At 43.2% G+C, this 18,517-nt stretch overlaps 1 protein-coding gene across 3 annotated transcripts in view; it reads right to left on the bottom strand.

The window, feature by feature from the left end:
• The window catches only part of acer2 (alkaline ceramidase 2), a 123,109-nt gene that overhangs the window by 83,545 nt on the left and 21,047 nt on the right, over positions 1-18,517 (bottom strand). For all 3 annotated transcript variants that reach the window (XM_068030275.1, XM_068030276.1, XM_068030274.1), the window contains exon 2: positions 14,902-15,016. In XM_068030275.1, coding sequence (XP_067886376.1) covers positions 14,902-15,016 — 115 coding nt within the window. The remainder of the gene's footprint in view (positions 1-14,901; positions 15,017-18,517) is intronic.

Here is an 18,517-nt window from a genome sequence, read left to right on the forward strand (position 1 = left end):
AAGGGGCAGCCAAAAGCACGGTGCATTTAAAATTAAACCCTGTTATGATAAGACCAGGTGAAGGCTGAAAGAGAACCCTAGACCTCTTTATCACCTGTTCGTAACAGGCAGACTGCAATTGAACTTCAAGAAGAGAAGCAAGGCCTCTCTGTCTCTCTCTCTCACACAAAGTTCCAGGGACCCTTGGAAGTAACTTAAGCCTCAAGACAGAAGACCAGCAAAACAAATTTGAAAGTGTGCACTGGGCCCCAACGAGAACTGCAAGACTTAACTTCAACGACTTTACATCCAACTCAAAACCAGTAACTAAATTCCAGATATTACTTCAAACCTTCCCCACTTTAATTCTTTCTCCTCTGTATCTATTTGTGTGTGTTTATCATGTATGCATGCTCGCATGGTCACATCACATATTTTTTAGTAGTTTTAACTGAATTAGAGTTTTAAAGTTAATAAACTTACCCCTTTCTTGTTTAAATCTGAGAAAACCTGTCTGCTTAATTTCTTTACAATTACAATTTGAGAGCAGTGAGCAAGGACTCACTGAGGGGAAGCTAAAAATATTGGTGTTTTAACAATTAAATCCTGTTATGGCCATACCAGGAAAAGGCCAAGACAGGAGCCCTACACCCCTTCTTCAACTGGTCGTAACAAGAATTAAAAGCTGGGAGTGAATTACAAGACTACAAGTGCACCAGATGACGTCAAGCCTTAACGGCATGTCCGGAAAGGTTTCTGATTATCTGAGTGCAAATTGATTGACATCCTCTATCTCAAATCCAGAAAAATTGTATGAAATAGCATATTTAGCAATTAAACAGCTAGTTAATTTAGTAAAACAAAGGTGTGCAAATGTGGCTTATTTAATTACCAAATTATTGCATGTGAGGCACAGATTCTTCAACTTCACTCACTTCCTCCCAATAAAAGGTGTTGTTATGGGTACCTGCATAGGTCCTACTTATGCCTGTCTTTTTGTGGGGTATGTCTAACATTCCTTGTGCCAGTCCTACTCAGGCCCCCCTCCCAACTTTTTTTCTGGTACATTGATGACTGTATCAATGCTGTTTCCTGCTCCCGCTCCAAACTGGAAAACTTTAATTTTGCTTCCAATTTCCACCCTTCTCCCACCTTGACATGGTCTATCTCCCAACACTTCCCTTCCCTTCCTTGACTTCTCTGTCTCTATCTCTGGAGATAGGCTGTCTACTAATATTCATTATAAGCCTACCGACTCCCACAACTACCTCGAATACACTTCCTCACACCCTGCCTCCTGTAAGGACTCCATTCCACTCTCCCAGTTTCTCCATCTCCATCGCATCTGTTCTAATGCTGCAACCTTCCACAGCAGCACTTCTGATATGTCTTCCTTTTTCCTCAACTGAGGATCTCCCCCTCCACTGTGGATGACAGGGCCCTCGACTGTGTCCAACCCATTTTGCGGACTTCTGTCCTCACCCCTTCTCCTCCCTCCCAGAACCGCGACAGGGTTCCCCTTGTCATTACTTTCCACCCCACCAGCCTCCACATCCAAAGGATCATTCTCCTCCATTTCTGCCACCTCCAATGTGATGCCACCATCAAACACATCTTCCCCTCCCCTCGCTTGTCAACATTCAGAAGGGACTATTCCTTCTGCGACACCCTGGTCCACTCCTCCATCACCCCCGACACCTCATCCACTTCCCATGGTACCTTCCCATGCAATCGCAGTAAGTGTAACACCTGCCCTTTTACCTCCTCTCTCCTCACCATCCAAGGCTCCTTTCAGATGAAGCAGCGATTTACTTATACTTCTTTCAATTTAGTATACTGCATTCGCTGCTCATAATGCGTCTCCTCTACACTGGGGAGACCAAACACAGATTGGGTGACCGACCGCTTTGCGGAACACCTCCACTCAGTCCGCAAGCATGGCCCCAAGCTTCCGGTTCCTTGCTATTTGAATTCCTGCTCTCATACTCACATTTCTGTCCTCGGCCTGCTGCAGTGTTCCGGTGAAGTTCAGCGCAAGTTTGAGGAACAGCACTTCATCTTCTGATTAGACACTTTAAAGCTTTCTGGACTCAGCATTGAGTTCAACAATTTCAGATCATGAGCCCCATTTTGATTATGGATTTAAACTTGTTTTTCATGTATTTGCTTTTGGACAAAGCTGTATATTATTCTGCCATTAACACTCTCTCTGGACAAATGTTTTGTCTTTTACTATAACTATGACCACTCCCTTTGCCTTTCATTCCATGACATCTTTGTCATTTTAATCTCTCCTGTCCTCTACCTTATCACAGACTTTCCCTTTTGTTCTTCCTCCTCCTCCCCCCTTTCAACGGCATAAAACCCATCACAATTCTACCTTCCTTCAGTTCTGAAGGAGACTCATATCTGACTCGAAACATCAACTCTGTTTCTCTCTCCACAGATGCTGACAGATCTTTCTGTTTTTAGTTTGATTCCCACATTGTCTGATTTCCCCATGTCAGCTGAGGTATTATGGAAGTACAATAAATTTGACAGGAATTGATTAGCTGCCTACAGCACATTTGATTTTATGATAAGGCATGAGGTATAATAAAGCCTGAAAGCTTTCAAGTACTTTGACCAGGGTTCCTACAATGATGAAGTCATTTTAAACACAGTCTTTAAAAGTTTAATTGAACCAGTCCCTATTTGTGACATCAATTGATTTTAATGTTTTAATGAACAATATTCTCCCTCTTTTGAGTGATCTCAAGATATGCATGCTCTGTAGGAAGGAACATCCATGCCCAATTTAAAATTAATGTAGTATGCTAGTTGCATACTGCAGTTTTGGGGGAAAAAGAACAATGAATATATTGATATACTCAACAAAGTAGCATCTAAAAAGAGAAAACATGAGTTAAAGATTTTAAAATTTTAATTAACAGTAAATCATGGGGATCGTGGGCCTGAACCTTTGGTAAGTGTTCCTGGTGCTGCGAGGCTTCTTGCCAGGAATGCAATTTCATAAAATGACTTTTCCTTGGAACTGAAAAATGAGGCAAGTGAGGTTTTCTGTGGAGCAGACAGAGAAGGAAATAAAAATCAATGGTTCCAATGTAAAACATTAACCTATATTTCCTCTTCTCAAGTATTGTGCTGCATATTATTAGCTTTTTCTGTTCTTATTTCACATTTCCAGTATTTGCAACTTTTTTTTTAATCTTTACTGAAAAATAATTAGGTCTGGGGAACGACTTAGCCTTGGAATTTAAAATCAGCCAGTAGTTAAATAAAATAAAGTTAGGCTGGCTTCAGTTGTTATTATGCTAATAAAATTAGGCCAAGTGATAGTTGGCAGTTGAAACTTTTTTAAAAATGACATTTTCGATGTCAATACTTTTTTATTAACTGCCTTGGTTTAGTGAAACACTCTTGCCTCCGAGTCAGAGGATGTGGATTCAAATCCCACTCCGGGGAGTTGAGTACATAATCTAGGCTGACACTTCTGACAATAGTGTTGCACTGTCCAGAGTGGCAAATTTTGGATGAAGCATAAATATGTTATGCCTGCTCTTTCAAGTGGACGTAAGGTTGCCATGGCATAATTTGAAAAAGAGCAGTGAATTCTTCCAATATATTGGCCAATATTAATCCCGCAACCAACACCACTAAAAGAGAGACGGAATTTTACATTGGCCAAAATGTTGGGGGATATTATGTGGCGCAGGCCCTTATTTGGCCTCGGGCAGGACTTCTACCCCTCTGAGGCAGTAAGTCCTGCCTCCAAGAGCTGCTGGCCAATCAATGGGCTGGCAGCTCTTGAGTCCCAGCAGCACCACCTGGAGCAGTGGCCACTGCTGGGACTGCATCCAGTGAGAGGAGCAGCAATCGACAAAGCTCTGGAATTAAGGTTAGTGTGTGAGCTATCGACAGGGGCAATCGGCTTGGCCCTGCCGAGGTGGGGTGGGGTCAGATTGCGGGGGGCAGGGGGGAAGGTGCTCCAGCGGGGGCAGATGTGCCACGGGGGATGACCCTCCATGGGCACAGGGTGCCTGATCAAGAGGGCCCCACAGCCCATAAGGAAGCCACCATGTTTAATTGGGTGGCCTTCTCAGCTGGCAATTTGGCTGTCCGCTGCTGGTAATATCCCAGCAGTGGCGGAAGGAGGCCCTTAAGTGGCAATTAATTGGCCACTTAAGGGCCTTACTTGGCCTGGGGAGGGTGGGCCATTTGTCACCTCCCCCCACAGCTCATAAAATTGCAGCGGGGGTGGGAAGGCGATGGGAACAGCACACTTGCCTCCCACTCAATTTTATTCCCCTCTCCCCCGCCTCCAGCCCGCTCCTGGCAGGGGTGGTGGGGTCAAAAAATTCCAGCCAGAGATTATTGCCCATTTATCTCATTGCTGCTTGTGGGACTTTGCTTTACATGAACTAGCTGCCACATGTCCCTGCATTACAATGGTGATTACACTTCAGAAGTAATTCAAGGCTGTGAAACACTTTAGGACATTCTGCGGTCATGAAAGGTGCTGTATAAATGCAAGTTCTTTCTATTCTGGCTTCAAGCAGTGTTATCCTTTCTCCTCATTAACATATTATAATCACAGACCTGCCACTCCGGAGTGTTAATCTGTTAATTGTGTGTCAATGATTTGATTATATGCAGGTGAAGGGTGTTAATTGGGGTCTTAGTTGAGCACTTATAAGTAGACACTCACTGAGACTGGTGGAAGGGTTGAGTGAGGAGCTACATGTTTGTAATCCTTTCAGTCTGCACAATAAATGTGAAACTGAGCAAATATAGGCTCCAGCATTATCCTTCCATAACAAGCTTTCTGGGATTTTACAAAGAGCATGTTACACGGATGCCCCCAAACAGAAGTAGGTACTTTTGCAGTAGGTTGTGAGAACTGTGAGGAAGATATTAAAGAACTTCAAAAGGACATAGACAAGTTGGTGGAATGGATGGACAAGTGGCTGATGAAGTTCAATGCAGAGAAATGTGAAGTGATTCATTTTGGTAGGAAGAACATGAAGAGACATTATAACAAAAAGGGGGTGCAGGAGCTGAGGGACCTGGGTGAATATGTGCATAAGTCATTGAAGGTGGCAGGACAGGTTGAGAGAACGGTTAATAAAGCATACAGTATCCTCGGCTTTATTAATAGGGACATAGAGTACAAGAGCAAGGAAGTTATGTTGAACTTGTATCAGACATTAGATCCGCCTCAGCTGGAGTACTGTGTCCAGTTCTGGGCGCCGCACTTTAGGAAGGATGTAAAGGTATTGGAGACAGTACAGAAAAGATTCACGAGAATGGTTCCAAGGATGAGGAACTTTTGTTATGAAGATAGATTGGAGAAGTCGGGACTGTTTTCCTTGGAGAAGCGAAGGTTGAGAGGTGATTTGATAGAGGTATTCAAAATCATGAGGGGTCTGGACAGAGTAGATAGGGTGAAACACTCCCACTCATGTAAGGATTGAGAACAAGAGGGCAAAGATTTAAGGTAATTGGCAAAAGAAGCAATGGCAACATGAGGAAAAACCTTTTCACGCAATGAGTGGTTAAGTTCTGGAATGCACTGCCTGAGAGTGTTCAATTCAGGCAGGTTCAATTGAAGCATTCAAAAGAGAATTAGACTGTTATCTGAAAAGGAAGAATGTGCAGAGTTATGGGGAGAATGTGGGGGAGTGGCACTAGGTGAATTGCTCATTCAGAGAGCCGGGGTGTGGACACAATGGGCTGAACAATTCTGTAATTCCATGGTTGGGTTCAGGTTTTTCATATTTGCCAATTTAACCCCAACCCCAACCCTCCTGCCCATCGTGGGGGGAGTTAAATTCCTCCCATAGTCTCGGAAGGCTTCAGATTTGATCTAGTCGATGCCAAGTTAATTTATATCAACTGTGACAATAGTATTGGTATGACAATTGGTCTCATTGCCCCTGGGTCAAGGGGAATGAAGGTTTTGGTAGGTTTCTTGTTCCTGGACACTATCCTGCAAAATCTGCTGGAAAAGTGCATGTGGGTACATCAGATGAGTGAACAATCAGGCACGGCTTTGATTCCTCCTCAACTCAAATAATCTGCTGGCACTTTCTGTAAAAGTTCAGACATCAATATTAGCCACTTGAATAAATTCTGGAGGTCACCTGGCACCTGAGGAACCATACTTCAGCAGGAAGACAGACAAATTATAAAACTCTAAAAAGCACATATTTCACATGCCAATGTGTTCATCAGAGCTCCAGCCAATTACTTACCAAATACAGCATGTAGTATCCATGGCCAATTTCTCCATCTGTTGCTATATATTTTAAACAAAATCCAATTCATTCTGCATCTCCACATAATCTTTGACTTTATAGTTTCTAGCAATCTGTCCCCTTTCTTTCCCTGAAGTTTTCATTTTGTGTCATTCTTATTTATTTCATTTCTCCATGTAATTTGTGGACTAGACTTTCTCTTATTTCTCTGTCATTTTCATTTCAATTATTCATTTGATCATTTGTTCTCAAGTAGTTGTATTAGTAAAAGGATTTGAAATTTCACACTGCTATGGTGACTGAGATCATACATTAAATTTTCCCCCAACTGGGAACTCTAATTAAGTTAGTTTGCACAAAGGCCCAAATCAGATAAGTAAAGTGCACTGTGACAAATACAAAACGAATTCTTCCCTACTTATGAGACAAGTATGTCACATGCAGATAAATCAATCTAAGACTACTTCATGAAGAGCATATAGTTAACATTTACAGCACAGCAGCTAGTCTCACTGTGACTTCAGCACAAAGCTTTTTGTGTGATTGTACATCTTGTGTTAGTTCTGCCTCAGATGAAACAGAACCTCATTGGAATAGGGTACAGGCTTGTTTTCCACACTGAATTATACTCCAAGGATAATACATGAGCCCAGGGATTAAATCTTGAAACAATATTCACTTTGATACAAGGGGTTGGATTTTATTATCCCGTCAACATGACTGGCAACAGATGTGCAAAATGGCTGCTGTCCTGCCTGTGATGTTTGCGGCCACGCCACTGCGATTACGCGACGGGTGGCCATTTTGCAAAATGACGGTGGCCATCCCCCCAATCGCGTGGCCCACGAGCGTAAAGACACACGATTGACACAGCCATTCCAGTGATGGGAAAATCATAGCGTAATGATAGCAGATGACTGACTGCATAAGTAAGACCAGCCTCCCTCGTTTCTATCTTAGCCCAATTGAGATCCATGACAGATAGAGTCAGTTTGAAAGTAGTGACATCTCCCAGCTGCAGAAGAGGGGCCCATGTTAGCATTGACATGATGTAGAGACTTTTGGAACTTAACAAAAACTGCATCCTTAATCTTTCAGAAGAAGAGGGCCCGCAGCAGCAGGGAGGCGACCTGGATTGATGGCAGGGTACCCGACCTGCAGCCTCTGTCTCAGGCTGAAGAGGAGACACTCGAGTTAGCCGGGAGCCAAGGAGGACGTGCCACATCCAATGTCGAGCTTGGGGTCCCAGTTGAAGAGAGTGATTACATCAAACACAGAATGAACTGAAATTACATTTTATAGAGAAACGTAATGCTGTCATCAATGTGACATGTGTACCATAACACCTTAATGTCTGTTCTTTACATTGTATTTTGCAGGGGAGCACTCACAAATGCTTAGAGACAATGAGGAAACAACAACAACCTCTGAGGACAAGGAAGGCTTAGAGGATACACTGTCCCATGACTCTCCTGCACTTTCCACCAGCACTGATACTCTCAACTCGGTGGGTTTCCGATCGGCATTAGATTCAGGGTCACAATCTGGTGAGAGCATCACACATGTACCCGAGCTGGCTGAGGCTGAAACAGCTGAGGCCTCTGACAGTCGTAGGATTATGGGTGTCCAGGCCCCATGCTGAGCCCCAGGCTGATGACGAGCCTCTGGTGTCGACAGAACAGGGCTTGCCGGAGTTGCAGAGAGAGGTAAGACAACAAAGATGCCAGAGGCCATTCGCAGCCACGAGCGGACAATGGAGGAGTCCATCCATGTCATGATGGCTACTATATCCCAGGCGTATGACTGCAAAGCTTCATGCATCGAGAGGTTGGCGACCCTCATGGAAAGCCACATTCCACAGATGTGCCATGGCCTGCACACCCTCGCCTTGGCCATGACTTCAAATCAGCTGTGGCTGGATGAGAGAAAGACCAGGAGCATGGAGAGTATTCTCGCTCCTAATCCTTCTCCAGAGAGCAGGGAGGTTCCAACGAGCCTTGAGAAGGAAGAGGAAAGGCTGTGCTCCACATCTGGGTTCTCCCCTCAGGGCAATTCGAGTGTGGACATGGGCTCCTCAGCCCCTCTGCCAGTGAGCCAAGCTCCAGCAGCTGCGATGCCTGAGGACAGTCCTGCACCAAGTGCAGGAAGCCTTCAGGCAGCCAGGACCCTCCATGCCTCAAGCACCCAGAGGACAACCGCTGAAGCCTTCCCAGGCCAAGGAGCCTCCTGATCAGCAGCCTGCCCTCCAGTCCAGCTGCTAGCGCAGAGGTAACTAGGAAGTAGTCATGTGACTACAAGCCAGGTTCTTTCTGCAACTGTAACACCTAGAGGAAGGTTCTGTAAGTAGTTTGCTTTATACTGTATATACCTGTTTAGCTGTTAATAAATCTGTTAGAGATCTTCAGCAAACTGGACTCCACGCATCTCATTTATGTTGCACAAATCAACATAAAGAACTCATTACAAACACGGTGAAGGAGCACCCGCAAACATATTAAAAAGACACTTACAGGTATTCATGGGTGAGATAGATATGTAATGTTTACTTTAATTAAATGTGGTTTCCTGCCAATCATCAGCCTTTATTGTCTGAAAACCACATTCCACCATGGAGTGATTATGTGTCTTTTGATTCCATCATCAGCCTTATAGCATTACCAATGTGACCACTGACATTATTAGCATGCCAATATGCATGATGTTTAATTGTATGAATGATGTCACATGGGTAATGGCACAGTTAGTTGCTAACATTTATGCTGGAGAGATAGGAGGCAGAGAACTTGAAACTAAATGCATGATGGTGAGTTTTGTGAGCGAACATATTTATTGAAATTCATGGATTGTGGAAACGCTCAATTATTAGTCTCTGCCTTGCCTCCCTTGTGCACTGTTCACCATGTCTGGCCTCCATCACTGCTCTCTGATTTCCCATGTGTACTTGCTCTTTAGTGCCCTCTATGTTCTCATTGTCAGAAGATGTCTCATGCTCTCGTACTTCTTCATCTTGCAAGGCCTTCCCCTTCTGTAGTGCGATGTGTAGAAAGCAGCAGACTACAACGATACTTGTAACTCTGTCTGGTGCATACTGAAGGGCTCCACCAGATTTATCGAGGCAGCGGAACCAAATCTTCAGCATACCAATGTCCTGCTTGATGGTCGCTCGGGTGGAGTCGTGGCAGGCATTGTAACGCTCTTCAGCATCATTGCTGGGGTTCTTTACTGGTATCAGAAGCCTTGTCATCAAAGGGTAGCCCTTATCCCCAAGAATCCACCCCTGAAGGTGAACGGAGGGAGTGAAAAGCAGTGGCATCTGGGAGTGGCGAAGTATGTATGAGTCATGGCAGCTGCTCAGGAAGCGGCACACATTGGTAGGAAGCACTTTCTGTGGTCGCATACTAGTTGGATATTAATTGAATGAAACTCCTTTCTGTTTATGAAGGCGGCTGGTTGGCCCGTGGGAGCCTTGATAGCCACAAGCATGCAGTTAATCACTGCTTGGACCTTTGGGAATCCCTCAATGGCCCCAAATCCAGTGGCCCTCTCGGCCTGACTCTCAGCGTCTGTCCTGTAGCGTACATAGTTGCCAACCCTCCTGAACAGAGTATTCTTCACCTCCTTGATGCAGCGGTGCAATGCAGATTAAGAGAGCCCACACATGTCGCCGGTGGATCCCTGCAATGATCCAGAGGCATAAAAGTTTAGGGCCACAGTAATTTTGAGGGCCACAGGCATAGGGTGACCATCAAAACCCATTGGTTGTAAATCATCATTTAGCAGTGCGCAAAGGTGTGTGAAGGCCTCTCTGGACATCCGCAGTCACCTCTGGCACTGGTGCTCAGACATTTGCAGGTATGTCACCAGTGTCCTATAGACTCGCTAGCATATCTGGGCTCTTCTTCGCCTTGCAGCTGCTGCTGTTCGCATCGAGAGGCTTCCTCTTGAGCCGCAGCTGCATCTTGGGCCCACCTCCGGCGGAGATGCCTCATCACAGCAAAGGGATCCAGGAAAACAGGGTGGATTATACCCATCTCTATCCTCCTTGTAACGTCGGCTTCCTTCAAAAGGTCAAGTACTCCTATCTGGGCAAAGATTTGTGTTAATTTTGGTACTGCAGGCTTCCGGCATAAGCTCTGTGGTATAGTTTGATGTTGCTCTCACAACATCTTCAATAAGTGCGAGCCATCATGACCATACCAATACCATTTGAGTTGCCTGCACTGAAACCCGAAAAAAACAATCTATACAGTTGCCGGGTTCTGCCCACCTGCCACCCCCCCCAACAGTATACACTTGTAGAGCTCCCCCCTTCCTCCCCGCCAACAATATTAACTTGCCAAGTTCCAACCTTTCCACACATCTGCAGATTGAGCTTAGTGGCAATGTCCGATACGAAAAGAAATTCCAAAAGATAACAACAGATAACTTTCTAAACTTTGCAGGCACCGAGGACTCTCACCTTGGCAGCGCCAGCTTTTCAAAGACAGAAAGGTGAAGCCACGTGAGTGCTGCACGTCATGCAGAAGATTGCAAACGCCTGGTTGGATCCCAGCAAGTTAGATACAACATGCAAAACAGTATTTAATATATTTAAACTATGATCCCATCACATCGCAGCGGAGGTGCCACCACGGAACTGCACCGCCTCCGAGAAAATCGGAAACCAGCATTATGGCGGACGAATCCATGCCGATTCTCTGGCCCACCCCTGCCAAAACACCCACCTTGCAATGGAGCATAAAATCCAGTCCAAGGTCTTTGCACAATTCCAGTTTCTATTTTTGTTCCATGTCATGGCAGTGACACCTGGCTATCAACTTTATTCAAGGACATATTTTAACATTTAAAAAAGCAGAAACATATTCACAGGAAAAAGAGACATAAATATATTGATTGAATGTGTGTCTCAAAAACAATTTTACTATCAGCCTTTCTGCTGATCCGAACCCCTAGAGCAATAAGACTTGTAACAGGCTTAAGTTACCACAAGTGAGATCCAATTCCTCTCACTGATAATTTTAATAAAACCACATGCTCACTATTTCAATAAAATTTTCAACTGGATGGATTTCGTCACAAGGGACTGGATTTTGTAGAGACCGCAAAGGTCCCGCTGCTGGGGCCAAAAGCAAGAGATGACCCTGATTCAGACCTGGGGCGACATTTTGCCAAAGGCGGCCAATTAAGTGGCCGCCATCGGCGCTGCCATCCAATTAAGGAGGGCAGCCCGCCCCCAAGAGCTGCCAACCATTCAGGAGGCCGACAGCTCAGCAGGCTCAGCAGCACTAGTGCCAGCAGTGTCCATTGTTGAGGCTGCAGCTGCAGCTGTAGGAAGTGGGCACCTCAATTGCCGTCACCCTCGAAGACAGGTAAGTGGGGTTCAGAGATGCCAGGGCCAAGCAGGCAGGCTCCAGCCATTGGTGGGGTGGGTCACTGAGCGCCGGTGGCACTGTTGCCATGGGGACAGCCATTACTGCTGGAGGGCCCCTCCGTGGGCTGGAAGGCCACCAGGTTTCACCCAGCGGTCTTCCCACATAGCAGCACCCCCTCCCAATTTGGGAAAAATGCCTGCAGAGGCAGGACATGACCCTCAATTGGCCACTTAAGTGGCTCATTTGGCCTCCCGGCGGGCAGCCAATCTGCCAACTTTCCCACCTCTGACAATATGACATGGCGGCGGGAAGACATCTGGCAACATCCACCCCCCCCCCACCCTCCTGCCGCCTTTCCGTGCTATTTTGCCAGCCTTCCTGCCTCCCAGCCCATCCCTAAAGGGCCTGGAAAATTCCAACCAAGATCTCAGAAACCTCCTTATATGGAAACATTCAGATGAATAAATCACAGGGATTTAAAACCCATTTATTTTTAAGACTCTTCATACTCTTGTAGGAGCAGATGGCTTCTGCAAAGCAACATAATTTATGGTCCCCTATTTTTCTGATTGAATACTTATCCATGCACACTAAGAGCTGTAGCTGTATCAAATGACTCCATGCCCATAGTCAGACATTCACAGCATCCATAATGACTTCAATGAAGCATAAAATCAGGGTCTCAAATTATGCCATTTTAAAAATAAGATAATAGAGCTCTCTACAAGCAGACAAAACAAAGATAGGAACTATATATATATATATATATATGTATAGCAGCGCAGTGACATAGCACACTGGAGAGATATGACATGGCTTTATGCCCATAACCCTCCACCTACTATTATCAACTGGACCTGAGCCATATCATGTGAAATTTGATGCTTCTCACATATTCACTACATCTATGTGCCTCTACTTTCCATCAGTGTAGATATTATACTGGCAAACCATACCGGAACGGGTAAATGGTTAAGGCTGCTTCTTAAATCTTCATAGTCAACTGACTTCAACAACAACAACTACTTACATTTATGTGGTGCCTTTAATGTAGTAAAATATCCCAAGGTGCTTCACAAGAGTGTTATCAAACAACATTTGACACCGGGCCGTATAAGGAGATGTTAGGGCAGGTATCCAAATACTTAGGCAAATAGATAGGTTTTAAAGAGTGTCTTAAAAGAGGAAAGGGAGGTAGAGAGCTTTAGGGAGGTAATTTTAGAGCTTAGTTTCTCGCAAATGAATGCATGGCTGCCAATCATGGAACAATTAACATCAGGGATGCTGAAGAGTCCAGAATTAGAGGAGCGCAGATATCTCAGAGGGTTGTGGGGTTGGAGGAGGTTACAGAGATAGGGAGGGGCGAGGCCATGGAGGGATTTGAAAACAAGGATGAGAATTTTAAAATCAAGCCGTTGCTCAACTGGAAGGCAATGTATGTCAGCGAGCACAGAGGCGATGGGTGAGCGGGACTTGTGATAATACAGACAGAAGAATTTTGGATAAGTTTATGTTTATGGGGACTTCCCTAAAAACCCAATGTTCTGTCTAGTTATTTGAATTCATCCCATTTACACTTCGGGATAGAACTCAGAGCAGTGGTGTAAACAATGAAATTTATGATAAGGGATGATTCCTACAGCCTGATAATGTTTATATTTGCAGCCTGTAGTTCTATATTTCAAGAAAAGACACTTTTTAGGTGAGTCTCTGGTCCATTGCAAGCACCAGCAGTGCGTTCTTTATACCACAGCACTGCCACTCGAATTCAGAGCTGCGTTTGTCACCAGCCCCAAAAATATAAATGTGACATTAGCATGTCAGGCAAGTAATAGCTGCAGTGATGTTATGGGGAGCACATGTTACTCAGGGTCCCTGTCACTGATTGCTGCAAATCAACAATCACACCATATTAATATACCACAAATCAAATATTTTTTCTGCAACAAATTAAAAAATACAGATGTATTTTATTTTTGCTAGACAATATTATTGGAAGGTAAACAGGATTTGAAGTGTTAGATCAACTTCCTCAATCCTATTTGAGTGCAACTAAATGATAAAGGCGTGGCAAAAATGAGTCAGCAATAAAGGTGTCTGTGGTTGATTGAAATATCATGAATTGCCATTGCTTTTAAATTTAGAGGAGCATAAAAACATTTACAAACCCTCCTCCACCAAAATTCCTATTGCTGCCCTATCAAAATTGGGTGTCAAGATGCACCTGCATCCCTTCCGCGTGTCAGCATGTACACTATGGGCTATCAGTGCCATACATATCACACATCAGATGCACACACATCTCTGGGACTGATATTTGAATTTAAAAAATGGGGATTTGCATTTATCTATTTTGGCTGCAAATCTCAATTTTGATGTGTTAAGTTGTGTTTTCTACATTTCTGCAGTCAGTGCCAAAGAGAATGGCTGATGGCAGGAACTTTGAAACTGTAAAAATGGATTCTGGGATATGCCTTCCCACAACCTACCTTTTTTAGCACACCTTTGGTCACGTCACATAATTTCTCCCCACTACCTGCTCAGTGCTCTCTTCGTTCTTGTAAAATGCCTTTGGCTATTTATTACATAAAAAACTAAGTGTATGTTATTGTTGCTGTTCACACGTGCTCTTCCATAAGGAGTGGTAGGATAGGGATTAGCAGCAAGAACCCTGGCCAATTTTCCCTTCTCTAGCCCATGGGCACTGTGTCTAATTGGGGTATCATCTCAACTGAAACCAGCATGAACAGAAGATCAAATCTTGCAAGTTCCAGGTCTGTATGGTTCAGATGCTCATTGGATAGACTCACTGAGCCAATGGCAGAGGTGGATGTATTACTTTTAGAAAAGTCTAATATTCTTTCTCCTCCCCTCCCCATAATATTGCCACAAAGAAGGATGGAATCATTTACAACAAACTGATATAACTTGGTATTCATAAGGAAATCTACCAGGGATCAAGAATGCATGGAAAAAACATATTCTTGATGAAACTGTTGAGAAAATCTTAACATAAAGATGTATCAGCATGATTTTAAAAACAAAGTTGAAGTATAAAAGTGCAAATTATATAACCAAGCAGTTTGTAACTATTTTGTAGAATGCTTTAAGTGTTGTTTGATCACATCAAATCATCTTCTGGATAAAATCTTTAATAGTTAACAATACAGTAACTGAAACAATTTACAATTCCATGCATTCATTGGTTCATGAAGTAACCAGCTGCAAGACTTTAAAAAACTCTTATTTTAAAGAGCAAACTTCAGAAATACAACTGAAACAATAAAACTTACCTACAACAACAAGCAGAGTCCAAATTAGATATATCCCACTGTTGAAACATGTTGCATATTGTCGAAATAAGTACATGCATATAGGCGGCAACACAAAAAATAAAACATTGCTGATCTGCAAAATAAAAGTTAAAAATATATATGGTATGTAAATAATGCAAACACAATAAACTCAATATGATTGATATTACAGTAAAACAATTGGTCTTGAAACATCTAGCAGCAGTCGGACAATTGTATCAAGGACAGACCCTACCAGAGAACAGAAAATCTTTGAGAAATGGTACCATGGTACTAACGACTAAGTCTCAGAGTTCCCATAATATAATATATGAACAACATAATCTATACAATTATGGCTAACAAAGAAAATCACAAGTTAAGTATTGCTACAAAACGCTGTTTGGATCAGTTTAACTCATCCATGTAGTAAAACCTAAAAGTCCCTTCATTACATCATCCACCCGTGTCTTACGAACTTTAAAGTTTTTGCACCTATTTCACAACCTGAAAGACCATTCCATGTGCAAAACACACTTTGCATGAAGGACTTCCATACACTGGTTCTAAATTCTTCTTTCATCACCTATGGGCCTAGCATATGGATTGAGCCTGAACCAGGTCACAATCCTTATGCAACATCCATTGCACACACCTAATGTAGCTGATGGTATGGCCTTGGAAAATTGGTCCATCTTTATTGATACTTTATTCATAAAATTTGTAAAAGTATATTATGTAACAGTTCAAATATGACTACATAAAGTGCAATACAGTTCAATTTCCTTCAGTACAGTACATGGCACTCTGTGGTGCTTCACTACACTTACAATTACAGGTTATATTTACAATTTATATTTACATATCATGTTAAATTTTGTCTGGTGCATCCAACCCGATGGGCTTTACATGGGTTCCAACTTCTCATTGTACTACGGTTGGAGGGCCGTTGTCTGTGGCCTTTCCCCATCGAGCCTTTGCAGCGGCTGCCCCAAGCTTTAGTGCGCCCTCGGTACCTAGTCCTTGGAATTTGCCAGTCTATAACACTCGGTCATGGACAGCTCTTTGCACTGGAAGACCAACAAGTTTCGGGCAGATCAGAAAGCATCTTTTACTGAGTGGATGGTCCTCCAGTAGCAGTTGATGTTTGTCTCAGTCTTGGAGATACATTCATTGGAGATCTAAAGAACAGTAAAATCCAGGCCAAGCTTTTGAGTAAAGCAATACATTGACATGGAAGAAGGCCTGTGATGAGGCCACAGCCATGGAAATGGCAGGAAGAGATAATTGTAAATTGCAAGGAACTTCTTTTCCAGAGCCGGCATGGAAGGTCCACTAGATTCAAATTTCAGTGGGAACCAGGTCACGGCAACCATGTTCACAAACTCAGAGTCAGAAATTTAGATGCTACTGTTGCCATGGTAGCCACCAACCACCTAAATGCCCCCATTTCCAGTCAAAGTGCTATGCCTGTGAGAAAGTCGGTCATATCCAAACGGCATGCAGGAGCAGAGGAAACAGTAATGCTGCAGGTCACGGTAAAGATCCAGGTCACAGCAAGCACTAGGTTGAGGTTGTGGTAGATCTAAAGCTAGTTCAGGAGCCTGGAAATCCTCGAATGCACATATGATAGATATGGAAACAGAAGTTGATGTTATTGAGAAGGAAGAGTTGCACTCAGTCAGAGAGCAAAAAAAAAAGCACACGGAAGATGAAAGTAAAAGGGCTGAAGATATTATTCCAGCACCACAGTAAAAATGTAAGTCAGAGATTCACAACTTATTTTCATCATTGATGCAGCCGCAGCAGTGTCTGTTATCTCGGAAAGAGAGTACAAGAAGTTCCTAAGTCACATTCCCTTATGCAAAACTGGTGTGAAACTGTCTAGTTATTTCAATAACAGTATCCCAGTGTTAGGTGCAGTTAGTGTTAGGGTGGAATACGATGATGCATCCTATTACTTGCCATGGTGGTATTACGAGGGAGAAAAGTTTCCCTGATGGGAAGAAATTGGCTTAAGAAAATATAGTTAAACTGGGCCATAGGGATACAGTAGGGATCAGTAAGAATATGTCTGACATTGAGGAAGTGCTAAGAGAGCATAAAGTGGTCATTGAGCAAGGAGGACCAAATGATAAAATTAGGCATCACGAGGCCGGAGTCAAGATAAAGGACAATATACAGCCAACATTTTGCAATACTAGGCCAGTGCTTTATACACAGTTCGAAGCAGTAAAGTAAACAGCTGGACAGATTAGAAAGAACAGGGGAAACTAAGAAGGTGAAGAGCAGTCAATGGGCCACGCTCATTGTGGTAGTTCAAAAAGCAGTCAGGTCCTTTCAGATTTGTGGACATTATAAACAAATGGTAAATAAGGTGACTGGAAATTATGCTTACCCACTGCCTACTAGTGATGATTTGGTTCCAATTTAGCAAATGGGAAGGTGTTCGGTAAGATAGATCTGTCAAATGCATATTTATAATTAGAATTAACTGACAAAAACAAGGAATTTCTTGCCATTTATACACACAAAAGGGTTGTACCAGTACAAAACGTTACCATTTGAGGTGTCTACTGCTCCTGCAGTATTCAAGAGCGTCATGGATCGGGTACTAAGTGGGATGAAAGGAGTGTGCTGCTTCTTGGATGGCATTTTATTTAGCAATAAGAAGAGAAAGAGCACATTTTAAGGTTGAACAAAGTCCCAAGTCAACTTCAAGAGTATGGCATCAAAGCAAAAAAGCACAAGAGTTGCTTCATGATGTCAAGTATAATATACCTTGGTCACCAAATAGATGGTGAAGGTTGAGGGGATTGAAAACAAAGAGACCAGAGAACAAGAAGAACTTAGAACATTCATAGGAATTGTTATGGAAGTTCATCCTCCACTTAGCTAATACATTCACTCCATTGGATCAACTGCTCAAAGACAGAATAGATTGGGAGCGGTCTATGGGGTGTCAGAAAGCATTTGAAGAAGTGAAGAAAGTACTGACTAGTGATGCTGTTTTGACCCACTATGATCCCAAGAAACAATTGATTTTAGTATGCAATGTCTCGTCACAGGGGATAGCTATGCTGTTATCTCACATAATGGAAGACGGTGTGGAGAAGCCTGTAGCATATGCTTCACATATCTTAAAGAAGTCAGACCAAGATTATTCACAAGTTGAGAAAGAGGCATTAGCAATCATATATGGTGTTACAAAGTTCCATAAATATTTTGTTAACTGACCACCAAGCCCTTACGATCATATTTGGTTCAAAGAAGGGAGTACCATCTCTAGCGGCAGCATGGCTTCAGAGATGGACGTTGATTTTGATGGCCCATCAGTATGATAGTAAATATCATAAGTCAGCAGATCATGCAAAGACAGATTCATTTTTAGCCAGTGAGTTACCTATAAATTACTCTACATGCACAAATGACATGCTAGTGTCTGCCAGAGAAATTAATGAAGAAGCTCGCCAGGATGTGGTGCTCAGTAAAGTGCTCAATTATGTCATAAATAGCTGGACTAAAGAGTGTGATGATAAGAAATTACAAGTGTATTTCACATGTAGAAATGAACTGGGTGTAGATCAAGCTGGGGTTTAAGAGTCATTATTCCGCC

This window comes from Heterodontus francisci, chromosome 4, assembly GCF_036365525.1.
Source record: "Heterodontus francisci isolate sHetFra1 chromosome 4, sHetFra1.hap1, whole genome shotgun sequence".
Taxonomy (NCBI): domain Eukaryota; kingdom Metazoa; phylum Chordata; class Chondrichthyes; order Heterodontiformes; family Heterodontidae; genus Heterodontus; species Heterodontus francisci.